We start from the raw sequence: 14,246 nt of genomic DNA on the forward strand, positions 1-14,246 counted from the left end.
CCTTTAATACAAAGATGGGCAATGCTTCCCATGAGCACTAAGCTCTGGTTTGCCCACAGAAAACAAATGTTTCTCTCAGCCCCTGATTATATCTTCAGACAGGGTCAGTAGTTCTCATTTCCTGCTGCCTGGACAAAGCCACGCCTCACCTTTCTCAGCCTCCTGCAGGTTTGCCAGAACCTGCATGAGACCTCCTCAAGTTCTGCGCACACTGTCCCGATCCCCTCTCAAGTCTGCGTGACAAAACTGGACCATGGCCTTTTGAACCTTAGAAAATACGAAGTTAAACTTGAGGTAGATCCGGTCACTAGGTGTCCAGATCTCTGAGGTCCTCTCCTGAACCATCAGAACCTCCATCCGGGTCAAAAAGACACCACAGCTGCTCCACTTGCAGAGGAGACTTCTGGCCTCCAGGAGGCGCTACAGGAGCATCTGTTCCAGAACCAGCAGACCTGCAGCTGCTGTGTTTCATCTATATCACTGACTCCTGTTTGGTTCATGCTTCATGATGATGATGATGCTAAAAATACATTTCAACAGAAACAATCTGATTGCTTAATTTATTTTTATCTTCTAAATAAATTACAGTTTGTTACTATTTTATTATTTAAGAAGTTGTTAATATTGCTTATTCTCTCCAAAAGTCCTACTTTACACACTAACGGGTAGTTTAATCTAAAACAGTGCATCAAATTTATCACTGTATAACATGGAAAAACATTAAACTATGAAGTAATTACATCTGACAAATGCAGGTAGTCAAGTAAAGAGTATAAAGTACCATAAAATGGAAATACTTAAAGTACAGTCTGAGTCCAGTACTTGAGTAGATGTACATCCTGTGGGTACTTTCCACCACTCATGAAGAAGAACAAGAGGACAAAGAGGAAGGAGAGGAGGACACAGGAGAAGAAGAAATGAATCCTCTGATGCGGTGATTTCAGCTGTTTCTCCAATATTCAAGTCTGGCCTCCAGGATCTTCAGCTTGACAACAACTTCCTGTGAAGCCTGAATCCCTCAGTTATCAGCTGTCTTATTTAACCCTGACAAGCTAAAATGAGGCCTGACAGCATCCTCAGACCTGTTGATGACATTCACAAGACATCCAGGTTGTGTTTGTGTCCACCATTAATGTCTGTGTTCATCTTTTATCAGATGACTGAAAATAAATCTCTTTATTTTGTTCACCTTAAAGTACAAAGTGACAGATATCCACAGAAAACACAGACCAGTTTCCTCCTGAAACAACTGGGACAAAATGGCTGTTTCTACGGTAAAAGTCAAGTGACTGAATGACTGAAGAAAAGCAAGAAAACAAATCAACATTCAACATACTGTGAATTAAATAATCTAAAGATATGATTTGGACATTTTGGCGACACCTTGTGGTCACATCATCACTTGAAGAGAGCTTGGTGCAGTCAGAGTGTGACCACGAGGAACTGAGGGGATGAGAAAGTTTGAAATCACAGAACTGGATGTCTGAATGTTGATATTCGTTAGAGACGGTGATGCTTGGTCGTGGAGAGTGTGGGTTTATATGAGCTGTGTGTCTCTGATTTAGTGAAACAGCAATAAACCTGACGCTATTAGTCTTTAAAAAAATATGCATGTCTCATGTCAGCCCAGCTTCGTTTTTTACTGATATTGAACCCAAATTTAGTGGATATAGTCCATAATTGCCAATCCATTGTATTTTTAACCCTCACGTGACCAACTATGAAGCCATACAATACAAGTGTTCATTTGTCTCATACTGTCCATTGCTGCAGCATAACTCTTCTCTCTGTCTGAAACGCTCTGTTTCAGCCCCCCTCGCGAATAGCCCAGTCTACTCTGATTGGTCAGTCCACACAGGCTGAAGCAGGTATGATTCACAGTGTTTCCCGTCAGCTCTGCTGGTGTTTTTAGCTTCCATCTTGCCATGAATATCACCACAACAACCACTTCTGTAATAAAAACTTCACCACTGCACACATTCAAGCACGAATCTCATCTGTATTTGCCCTGCTGTCACTGCCCAGTGGGCTGCTAACTTAATGACTTTGTAACAGCTCTTGTATGATCTGAGGAAACTAGCAGCTAGGAGCTAATCCAAGTTACATAATGTTCCCAAAACTGCTAATATAAAGTGGTAAGACCTGCTTTTTAAATTTTAACTTAGCTTTTGAATCCTCAATATTTTATATCATGTCATGTCATGTCATGTCATGTCTTGTCATATCATATCATATCATATCATATCATATCATATCATATCATGTTATGTCGTGTCATGTCATGTCATATCAAGTCATGTCATATCATGTCATGTCATGTCACGTCATGTCATGTCATGTCGTTTGTTTTTGAATGGTGGTTATATTTACTTTTGAAAAGGTTAGAACTTTCGGATTGTCTCCCTAGCAACAGCATTCTCAGCATAGTTTTACCTGTGAACTTTCTTTGACAAATGCCCTGGAAGAGGGATTAAAAGCTAGAGATAAGCAACATAACACCAAAAATATATATATATACGTACATAAGAAAAAGACAGATACATAACTATGGTGGACATCATCAGTTCTGAAGAAACAGAGACATCGTTTTATTCAAAACAAATTCGCTATCTGCATGAGGAGTTGGAGAGGTGAGAATGTTATGCTTCTCTTTAGGGGGAAATAAATCCTTAATAGTTTATTTAAATACTGAATGATATATAATTGTAGATATATCAGTGAGTTGTCTTCTAAATTTAGAAAATATACTGTAACTTAACTAATAAAATACCCCTGCTTCATCTGCACAGCCCCATAACGACAGCGTGTGATGTTAGCTATGTTAGCATTAGCACCTGTTTGCGCCCCTTATGTCACATAAAATGGTACTAAAAAATTCAAAGTATTTAGTTATAATAGAATTACTTCAACTTAGACTATTATTGGGGATGAAACATGTTTGTATTAACTTAGCTTTCATGTCAGGTACTGATAAACACTGAATTTAAGTGTAAAGAAAATACAACAATATGTTAGAATACATATAGTAAAAAGAAATATGGTTTAATAAATGTAATGTTAAGCAGAATTAATATAAAGTGGGGTGTAAAGTGCTGTGCTCTTTCAGATAGGGCTGCAACTACGATTAGCTATTTTCATTATCAGTTACTGCGCCAATTATTTGCCGATAGTTGTTTTGTTTATGAAATGTCAGAAAATAGAACAAAAATGCTGATGATAACTCCTCAGAACTTATGGTGATGTACTCAGTTTGCATGTTTTATTAAACCATTAGTACAATATCCAAAGATATTCAATTTACTGTCAAATAGAAGAAAAGATAAGCAACAAATCTTCACGAGAGGCTGGAACCAACAAATATGAACTTGAACCATATTTAAATTTTACTGACATTGTTTTACAAAATAAAACACTTGCTGGAGGCTTTCTCCAGCTTTCAGTTCCTAGAATTATCACTAAATTTCACCTCATGACGTACTGTCCCCGAGGACAAGCTTCGGTCACAATATCAGCATGATAAAAACTCTCTGATACAGGACGCGTCTCTAATTCTGTTTTAAATACTGCATTTCCAAAAGTCACAGTAGATTCTTGCAAATAACCCTTAAACCCACGTATCCATCTTCCTCATGCAGATGTCTTCTTAATTGTGTCAAGCTGGGGAAGGAAAACAAGATCCTCGCTGCTCAGTACAGGGCGCTGGAGACAGACAAGAAAGACATCACTGAGTACCTGCAACACATACTGTTTGAAGAAGAGACGAAGGTGGAAGAGCTGATGGAGCAGGTGGAGAGTGAGCAGCAGGCTTTGAAACGGGGCAGAGAGGCGCTGAAGCAGCAGACGCAGCAGCTACAGCAGCTACAGGAGCACGTTGATGAACTTAGCTCAGTGAACATGATGCAGGGTGAGGCAATGGACAAATGTTTCTTCCACAGCATTCACTTATTTCATCTTGCAGCCTCTTAGATTCAGTTTTGTTTGATTTAGGATTGCAGTGACTGCATTTTGGGAAATGAAAACAACTGAGGCTGCAATTTATTATTGTTATTTCATGACAAGATATCACAAAACTCAAGATATCATGATGGAAAGGCATGACTATGACATCAATAAATTGTCAGTACATTGATTGTGAGTAGCTCATCTACTTCTCATTGGCTGAGTTAATTCTCAGTGTGGACCAGAATCCACAGGGAAAATTTTAATGTACTCAGACTAGATTCTTGGTGTGAAGGGTTCATTATGCTTGAAATTGCGAAAAATGCAAATTGAGTGAGTGTCAGACAGTTTCAAAAACTACGTCAGACGCAGTCCCTCGAGCCTGATGGTGGAGAGGTACAGTGGGAGGGGGTCTCAAACACTGATCCAAGCACTTTGTGTGAAATATCCTGTGGGAATCATCCTCTTGTCTCTCTCCTCCCCTCAGCAGCAAAGTCTGAAGAGCAGAAGGAGCAGCTGATGCAGCAGCAGTCTGACATCGAGTCTCTGAAGAAGCAGCTGGTCAGTCAGGAGATGGAGCATGAAGCTGCCATCCACAGGCTGTTCATGGAGTTGGACAAGAAGTAAAGTCTAGGATGGACTTAAACTGACAGTTAACATTACATCTACAGGGGAATTCTTCATGCTGATCTCATTTTTTGATGTTGGTTTGGGTATTGCTTTAAAGTATTGATTCGCAAAAAGTAATTAAACCCTTACCTTCTGCCTGTCCTCAACAGGATGCAGAGCATGTTGGAGGATTGCGTCAATGCGAAGACCTCAATCATCGTGAAAGAGGAGAGGGCTGAGCACATGGAGCTGCTGGAGAAGCTCCCACTGAAGGAGAGCATGGATCTGGATCAGGAGAAAGAGGTCCTGAGAGAAAGAGTGCAAGATCTTTACATCACGACCAACAACCTGGAGAATAGATTAAACAAGATTTCTCAGAAGAGCCTGACCTGTGAAAAGGTAAGAGGACAACAACGTTGGCACCGAAGTGATTAATCCATGACATAGGGAGCTTCTGGACTTGAGTCAGAAACCACTTTATCTGCAGCCAACACTGAACTACACCACCACACTCTGAGCTCATGTTCAGTGTCTTTGCCGTCAGGCTCGGGGGGTGTCCATGCTTGAAGCTGAGGGCTCATGATCCGCCGTCAAATGCTCTACCACTGATCTGTCCACCCACCCTTCAACATCTGCATCACTGCTGCTGTTGACAAAATTGGGCCCCAGTGTTTCTGAGAGAATAGCACATCAAAATCACTCAACATTTTCTCTTCTTCAGGAGGTGAAGCTTCTGAAGGAGAGGTGTCTGCAGCTGGAGGTGAAGCTAAAGGACTGTGGCATCATCCATGGGCGCATGCTGGCCATGGAAGAGAATCTCAGGTGAAGGTTTCTTCTCTGTCTAGTGTCCATACCTCAGATTCAGATTCACATTTATTGTGATAAGGTGCATTATTATAATAAACATTCTAATCCTCAAGATTGAAAATATGAAGGGTTATTTCTGGCCAACTCCACTCCCTCTAATCACAGATGTAAACAGACAATCCAAGCTGTCAGTAGTGAAACAACATAAATCTGACTTGAGGAGCATCCATACTTGAACCAGAGATCTGTAGTTAAATGCTCTACCACTGAGCTACAACCCCCATAATACAGCAGAGTAATCACAGTCTTGTCTCTGTCGTGTTTTCAGCCAGGACCTGGCCTCAGTGTACGAGGAGCGTTGTCAAATAACAGCCGAAGTCAGTCAGCTAGGGGCCGAGCTGCAGAGGGAGATGAGCAGGAGCAGGCAGCTGGAGGGCGTCATGTTCAAAGCAGTCATCACTCTCAGACACATCCTCACGGTAAACGGCAGCCCTGACCCGCAGCGTCAGGACAGCTGCTTCACTTCCCACTGCAGCGATGAAGGTCTGAAATGAAACCTTATCAGAATATCTGTGTTTTAATCAGGACAGTCAGAAATCTCACTTACCTTAATGTTCAAAAGCAAAAATACTCAGAATACACAGTGGTTGCTATATAAATTATAGCAGTGTTGTATCATCAGTAATAGATTAAAAAAGAAATATATAAAGTCAGCAGTCAGTAATGATTTTCAATGCTGAATGTGCTTTCACAAAGCTGAAACAGAGAAACAAAAGTAGTCAGTAGTGTGTTTCACAGAAACGAAACAAGACAACCAGCATAATAACACAGTATGACAGTGACATGTGGCAGGTGGATGTATTATAAGTTATGTATGTGTAAAAGTTATATCTGTGAGTGAACCCCAAAACACCAAAGAAGAGAAAAAAATCATTCTTACACATGTGAACTGGTAGTACTAGAATATGGCTTTTGTTTGTGAATTGATTTATAAGTAAACCAAATGACCTTATTGACCTTACAGCACTTGAAATATCACTGAATACAGAATCAGCAAAGTTTACACCCTTAAATATGTAAGAAAATGATATTAACTGTTTAGCCTTATTGCTTGTTGCATCTTAATAACATGAGAAAAATGTGGTTCTTTCTGCAGCAGATCATTTCTGATTGTTGAAGCTCTGGTGTTCTCTGTCCTCTGCAGGACTCGGAGAAGGCGTCCAACAATCAGGAGAAGATGCAGAGGCTGCTGGAGATCCTGGAGAGCACCGTCCTCCAGGAAACAGTCTCCACCCTCGATGTCTCCACTGAGAGGTACGGTCAAGTTCATGATGACAGTTGTGTGAGCACTGTTGAGAAACACCCCGACCACACTGCAGCTGTTTCCTCAGAGCAGCACAGTGGGCTGGATCTGAGTCCTCCTGAGGCTCAAGTCCCACCACAACCAGATTAATAAAGAAAAGAGGAAGAGAGAGTAGAAAGATCGAAGAAAAGCGATTATGATAGTTTATCTCAAGTAAAATGTAAAAATCTGTACACGTTAACTGTAGCTGTCAGATTGATGTAACGAAGGAAAAGTCTCTCAATAACACTCAAGCAGGTATAAAAACCTTAAAACTGTCTTTAAGAATTGCGTTGTTGCTTCCCACCATCTCCTGTGTGTGTTCCTGCTCCCACAATCCTGCCTCTCCTCCACAGAGCAAACACCCTGAACACAGCCTCAGATCCATTGTTCCTGCTGGTTCGCTTCATCCCAGCTGACCTCGGCCTCGTACCTCCACGCCGTTGGGAAAAACAAACCAGCCGTCTCACCTGCACCCGGCTGCCACCTGTCAGGTTGGTTATGACTTGGAAACTCAAGCACTTTGTGTGCAGGGGGCAGTGTGGTAGTCAAATCAGTTTTTCTTGTATAAAAATGCGTCATCACTCTGGATTTGAATCATCCAAAAACCACTTTCCTCTGTCTCTCAAGAAACAAGAAACTCTGTCGTCAGACGACATCCACCTCAGCAGATCTGTCTCCTCAGCACACTGACTCAGAGCCAGCAACTTTCACCTCTACGAACTGCTGAAGCAAAGCCAGTCAACATCAGAAAAAAGACTGTTTTCCATCCCACCACCCCATTTCAAAATAAAGGTTTTAGTCGCTTTATTTCAGCTTCTGATCTGCTTGTGTAGATTTGTATATACTGTAATTACTGTTAATATATAATTACTGCACATCTACAGACTGCAAAGTCGTTTTTATAGCTATAAGGATTATTCTGTTGACTAATTGTCTTCAATTAATTAGTAGTTTAGTTCATAAAATGGTAGAAAATAGTGGAAAACACCCATCACAAGTTCCCAGAGCCCAAACTAACTCCCTCAAATGTCTTGTTCCTGTGTCTCATATATGAGACACAGGAACCAGAGAATATTCTGTTTATTGCTTGTTAAGGTTGAATAACTTTGACTCAGACCAATATCTTCTGGGTGTGATCAGATAAAACAAGTTCATTGCTGATGCATTCAATCAACAGATAAGCTTTTCAGAATGACTGTCTGATCTTGGGCTTTATGAACAAAATCATTACTGACTTAATCAAGAAAAACAATAGGCAGATTAATAAATAATGAAAGTAATCCTTTAGTTGCGGCCCTGACCCCACTGGAGAGGACTCTCCACTGAGATCTTAATTGTTCAAAGAAAAGTATATTTAGCATGTGGAGGTACACAAGTCCTTGTAATCAATCAAATATTTCATTGTTGACCATTTTCATAAAACACAGTTTACTCAAACCAGTGGTATGTATGTATGAACCAATATACCAATTTTACTAGTATGCAACAGCTCACAGTTTGACAATCCAATTATACTCTCATATGTAAAATATCCAATTTTGTCCTGCTATATTCACCCATAATTTAACGTTATCTTACCTCAGGCTACATTCAGTATAACATCTAATTAAACTGTCTCCTGCTGCAGCTAAAACTAATGTATAAACTGAGAGCTTCCGTCTGACACAGTATGGTGTGTAATGACAGACATGGAGGGATCAGCAGCATCTAAACCGGTTATTCCTGATAAACACTTTGTGCTGCAGCTGTCTCAAGACCTGAAGCAGAGTCCCTCGTGGTGACTGAATGAGCTGGAGGAATGAAAATCATTTATTTTATTATGCCAAGCCAGACATTATGAGGAATTTATGGCATCCCCACCTCTAGGTGGCAGTGTACATGAAACATGAACAAGAGCAGAGTGAGATAGAGGAAGTACTTCATTTTTTCTTGGAAGTTTTCTTGGAACTCATTTTTGCTAGCTTGTGGGCTTACTTTTTTTTAACAACCGTATCACGTGACCGAGACGAGCAGTTGGACATGTGCACAGAGGCACAGGCAGATGCACCTGAATAGAAAAATAAAAAATTATCAGTCTGTCTGTGCGGTCCGGTGGTTGGGGACAACTGTATTAGCCTATCAAACCGGAAGTTAACCGGAAGTTGGAGTTGAAACGTTTTCCTGTTAGCTTAACAGCCTAACTCTCGAGCGCTGCCCTTGACTGTCCCACGTGAGTTCGTTCAGCAGCCTGTTGTCATGCTTACCCGGCGAAAGCTAGTTTAGCTAAACAGACTAGCTCTGTTCAGAGAGAAACAAGCTGAAATTACTTGGATATCTCATCGAAGACTGGTGTTCTTAACCTGGAATCCCGCTAGGTTTGGCTAAAATGTCCGGTAACGGCAAATCTCTGTTGTTTTTACTGCAGCGGTGTGTCGCAGCCAGGCAGGTAACGTTGTCGGCAGGCATCAAAACAAGAGCCGGTGTTTTGTCAAGCAGCCGTGGGATCATTCAGCAGCGAGCATGGACATCAACAACCCGGACAGTGTGTCTGGAGAGACTGTGTCAGCTTCAGTCCGCAGTGAAAACCAGCCGCTACAGCCTCTGTACCAAGGTCAGTCACACACACGGGGGGAGTCTGCGGCTGATGACGGGTGGCGCTGCATCACCTGCCAAGCAGGGTCCACCACAGCAGTTTTAAAATTGGACTAAAAGTCTGCGCTTTACGAGCCTATAAAGAAGTGAAGGACAAAGTCAGCGCAGTACAGTCAGTTTCATCAATGGTTTTCTACTTTCTACTTTTTATATTGAGCCAATGGTGGAGGAAGTATTCAGTCATTTTCTGAAGTAAGAAATACGAATACAACACTATAAAAATACTCTGATACAAGTAGAGGTCTACATTGAAAATGTTACTAAAGTAAAATACATGAAGGTAATCTGGAAAAAGGACTTAAAGCATTAAAGGTAAAAAATAAGCTGGAACTGTGAAATGTTTTCACATGGAAAGTTGCAAAGTAATTTTCTGTCAATCAGCTAATCAATGAATTGCCTAATTGTTTTCGTCTACATTTGTAAAGCAACTAGTAACTAAAGCTGTCAGGTGATTGTAGTGCAGTACATCCTTGATTCCAAAGAAGCTGTGTTCATCAACTTCATTGCTTGTTGTAATTATCTGTTTATTCTGAATTTGATGCAGCAACATGTTTCAAACAAGTTGGTACAGGAGCAACTACAGACTGGGAAAGTTGTGGAATGCTCCAAAAACACCTGTTTGGAACATTCCACAGGTAAACAGGTTGATTGGTAACAGGTGATAGTATCATGATTGGGTATGAAAGGGGCATCCTGGAAAGGCTCAGTTGTTCACAAGGGAGGATGGAGAGAGGTTCACCACTTTGTGAACACATGATTGTATAAAGGATATTACTACATGGGCTTTATTTAGGTAGAGGTGGGCAATATGAACAAACTGTTACAGAGATAATTCTTAGAGCACTGTGTCAATATATGTAATGTTTGGAAATTTGCACCACTAAATTTCAATATTAACTAAAGCCAGTTCAGTATTTTGGCCCTGCCTTATGCATGGGGCCCATGTCAAAATGTAGTTTAAAGACCTTTGTTATGTTAGTTTATGTTATACCTCCATGGTACATATTCCTAATTAAAGCTGTGTTTAATAAACTCACATAAAACTGTCACACACAAACCTTGGGAGCTGTTCCTACATAGAAGTAATGGTTGGTTTGTGGGTCTCTGGGTGTTTGATAAAGGTACCATTGCTGTACTTTATAGGAACATGGAGGAGACAGAGTATAAATGCAGTGCAGAGAAAGCAGTTGTTTGGGGAGATGGAGGCTCAGACCGTGACCTACAGCACCCACTTCTCTGTAGTTAGTCATGGCATGATGGTGTTTTAATATAAAACAATCTGAATTATATTGTCAAATATATTTAAAATGTGACATATTCTTGTACTTTAAATAGCAGATGATGCACAACCGACTTTGTTGTATTACCTTCAGCAAGTTTCTGGCTATAGTCAGTTTGACATTTTGTCTTCCAGGCAGGAGCACCTGGTGAGGATGAATACCCGCCGCTGCCGGCCTATCAGTCTGAGTCAGAGTCAGAGGCGGAGGTGTACATCGTGAAGGTCAAAGGTTTGCTGTGGTCATGCTCGGCTCAGGACCTCCTGCACTTCTTCTCAGGTGAGGGCATCACCGGTGGTGATTAGAGCCCCACTGATACGTGGATGGATATTTGCTTAACACAGCTACGTTTTTTAATGTATTTTGTACACGTGTCTTTCATCATTCAAGTTTGTGTTGTTATTCTGTTTGAAGGATTTATTTTTCGTTGAAGTTTTCTGTTCAATATTGAATCACTTTCTGCTAATGTTATATTTGATGGTAAAGATCATTGTCCAACTGCAAAGAAAGAAATGTTTGCCAACATATGTTTCCTGTGCTTCAGAGTGTAGGATCCGTGACGGGGAGAAGGGGATCCATTTCACTGAGACCAGGTCGGGTAGGCCGACGGGTGTAGCCTTAATTGAGATGGAGCACGAGGAGGACGTCAGAAAAGCCCTGGAGAAGCACAGACAGTACCTCGGCCCACGCTATGTTGAAGGTTTGTCTCTTTGTGTTCAGAGCTGTGGATGGCTGCAATGCAGGTGCTCGGACATTTTCATAAAGAAGTTTTGACAGGCTACAGCAGGGAAATCACTGGTGTGAATGATGAAATGAGTGGTGGCTGGATTAGATTCACTGTCAATCTCTCGTGGCTTAATGGGGCTTTTAAATGGAGCCTGACTAAAAAGGAAAATGCTCATGTCCTGCTCTTTGTGTTTTTGCAGTGTATGAGGTGACAAACAGGGAAGCTGAAGCCATACTGAAGAAAACCGTCCAACCTCCAGGTGAAGAAGGGGTGGTGCGGCTCAGAGGTCTCCCCTTCACCTGCACCGAGGCCGACATCGCTCAGTTTTTTTCAGGTAAGCCACACTCCAAACCTTACTTAAGTAACAGCACGTAAGTATGATCAGAAAAATGTACTGAAAGTATGAAAGTAAAAATACTCATCGTGCAGTAAAATGCTCCCTGTCAGTGTTTTACTATAATATCTGATGTTTTTGGATTAATATTACTCCTGCGTTCATGCGTATGTTGCATTTTACTGCTTTAGATGTGCTTTAGATGTTCAAGGTTGAGCTCATTTTACCTTGTCTTTCAGGTTTGGATATAGTGGAGAATGGGATCACCATCATCACAGACCATGCAGGAAGAAACACTGGAAAGGCTTTTGTGCAATTTCACTCTCAAAAAGCAGCAGATGAAGCTCTGCTGAGAGACAGAGAGATCATTGGAAACAGGTAGGACGCTGCACAACCTGTCCGGACTTTATAAGCCCGTTTCAATTTTTGTCTTAAGTAGCTAATATTACTGTTCTGATGCCAACAGACTCTTTCTCCACATACTTATCACATGTGATAGTTTGTTGCTGTCTGCATTTGCAGATACATTGAGGTGTTTCCCAGCAGACGTGATGAGATTCATTCGAGGAGGGGGGCGAAGAGTTCAGCTCCTCCTCATACCGGCTTTCAGTCAGCGAACAGGTGGACTGCCTCACAGACCATCCCCAGAACCAGTGAGTCTGTAGCCCCCCCCCCAGAATAACATGCTGTTTAACTCTTTCTCTTTTCATGTTCTCCCATTGTTTTCTTCATTTTTCACAACTATATGATTTCCTAAGCAGCAACATTACATGAGGACACAGCTTAATGTAAACTGTGGTGATAAATCCTCCTTGATACACACAACAATATTTTGGTGACTGAGGACAAAATCCTGGTGAAAATAGATTTAAACTGATCTATTCATTGCAAAAATATGTAATTTTCAGTGTAAAGTGGTTAAATTAAAGCCCAAATGATAGATCAGCTCGGTTAGGGCACAGTGGTGTTGACATTTCTGCTGTCTTTGAACAAATAGGTAAAAAGTGTTTATCGTGGTGTAAACTGGTGTGTCTGCTTCATCAGGTTTCCCTCAGAGCTCGGCCCTGCCGCTTCATTTTGTCCGTATGAGAGGAATTCCGTTCCAGGCATCCGGAGAAGACATCGTTAAAGTAAGAAAATGAAGACAAACATGTCGAGATGTTGAAACCGGTTGTGTTGCTGCATTGGCGGTCACTTGCACAAAGTTTTCTAATATTTGTTTTTCTCTTGCAGTTCTTCTCTCCTCTAGTTGTGTCAAAGATCCTGATTGAATGCTATGGTGACGGCAGGCCAAGTGGAGAGGCCAACGTTTACTTCAGCTCCCACCAGGACGCCATGGCCGCCATGTCCAAAGACAGACAGTACATAGGTGAGACAGGTGTAACAGCAAGCTGATGTAGGCATGTTTAAAAGCCCTCACATTGGTGTGGTACTCTATTAGCATCCTTTGGGCTCTGTGCAGGCACCTCAGTGATGTCAATGATGCTCGGTAGATGGGTACCAATGATGTTCTGGGCCTTCCTGTCCCGAGCCGTGCACATCCCATACCACTTTGTAATGTTTGCAGTCAGGATGCTTTCAATCGCTCCTCTGTAGAAGTAAAGAAGATACCTTCTTAAGTCTCCTTAAGAAATAGTCATTTCTGAGCTTTATTTGCCGGGGTTGAGATAAATCCATGAGATGTTCTCAGTGATGCTGATTCCCAGGAGTCTGTTTGCACTACTTAAGTATTCTGAACGTTGTAATTTCAAGTAAAGTGAAAATAGGGTAGACGTGATAAAACTTGAAATACCTCAGATTTAATGTTAGCAGAGCATCTGTGTGTTCTGGTTTGTTATCACATTGGAGATGTTACAATATAAAAATGATAATGATTGCTGTTCATTGGTCAGTGCGAGAGTTTCACTAACATCTGAACCCTCTTGAATTTTCAGGAGAGAGATACATCGAGTTATTCCTGAACTCTGTACCAGAACCTGACGGAAGGTGAGAAACACTGAGTTATGCCTCTGGACTTACACTCTCTCTTTTGGCTCTCTGTATGGCACAAATGTTTTGAATCAGTTGAGGCTGATAAATCCATGTTTAAAGAAGTTGACAGTTTAGTGGCTGTCCTCGTTTGTCTCAGTTCAGATCACAGTAAACATAAATGTAACTGTGACCCACCAGCTGGGAACTTCCAGCTTTTTCTACAACAAACATGAACACACTGCAGCCTCTCTGCTGCTTTTCTTTTGAAAAAAAAAAACAAAACAAAAAAAACATATTTGGGTTCAAGATCTTGCTCTTTTAAACAGGAAGAGTGTGAAGTTACTGGTTTTAGCTCGTCACACCAACTCTACTGAGGTTACATTTAAACTCCTCTCCAGATGTGAGTTAACATGATTTATTTTCTCCTGCAGGTGAATGCTGACACACAGATGCCAAACACACACAGTAACATATGCACAATGACAAGAGTACTTGACTTGAAAATCAAACAATAAATGTTCCCGGTGTCAGAAGAAAAACTGCCGTCATTGTCTCTGTCCACTAAGAGGGAGGGAGTGCACTGCAGTACGAGATCAGAGATGTGTT

General features: G+C 41.3%; 2 protein-coding genes across 2 annotated transcripts; both read left to right on the forward strand.

Annotated features, from left to right (window-relative positions):
• Positions 1–1,259: 1,259 nt before the first annotated feature.
• Positions 1,260–7,427, forward strand: LOC143320661 (cilia- and flagella-associated protein 157-like). The gene is made up of 11 exons (XM_076730498.1): positions 1,260–1,274; positions 1,811–1,868; positions 2,528–2,630; positions 3,636–3,904; positions 4,427–4,562; positions 4,719–4,947; positions 5,270–5,370; positions 5,684–5,834; positions 6,560–6,669; positions 7,054–7,191; positions 7,328–7,427. Exons 1-11 carry the CDS (start codon positions 1,260–1,262, stop codon positions 7,425–7,427), a joined length of 1,410 nt encoding a protein of 469 aa, XP_076586613.1.
• A 1,417-nt stretch (positions 7,428–8,844) lies between these two features.
• grsf1 (G-rich RNA sequence binding factor 1) lies at positions 8,845–14,178 on the forward strand. The gene is made up of 10 exons (XM_076730080.1): positions 8,845–9,290; positions 10,746–10,887; positions 11,153–11,308; positions 11,535–11,669; positions 11,909–12,047; positions 12,192–12,322; positions 12,714–12,799; positions 12,903–13,038; positions 13,604–13,655; positions 14,072–14,178. Exons 1-10 carry the CDS (start codon positions 9,066–9,068, stop codon positions 14,073–14,075), a joined length of 1,206 nt encoding a protein of 401 aa, XP_076586195.1. The 5' UTR covers positions 8,845–9,065; the 3' UTR covers positions 14,076–14,178.
• The last annotated feature ends 68 nt before the right edge of the window (positions 14,179–14,246 follow it).

Source organism: Chaetodon auriga, chromosome 5 (genome assembly GCF_051107435.1).
Source record: "Chaetodon auriga isolate fChaAug3 chromosome 5, fChaAug3.hap1, whole genome shotgun sequence".
Taxonomy (NCBI): domain Eukaryota; kingdom Metazoa; phylum Chordata; class Actinopteri; order Chaetodontiformes; family Chaetodontidae; genus Chaetodon; species Chaetodon auriga.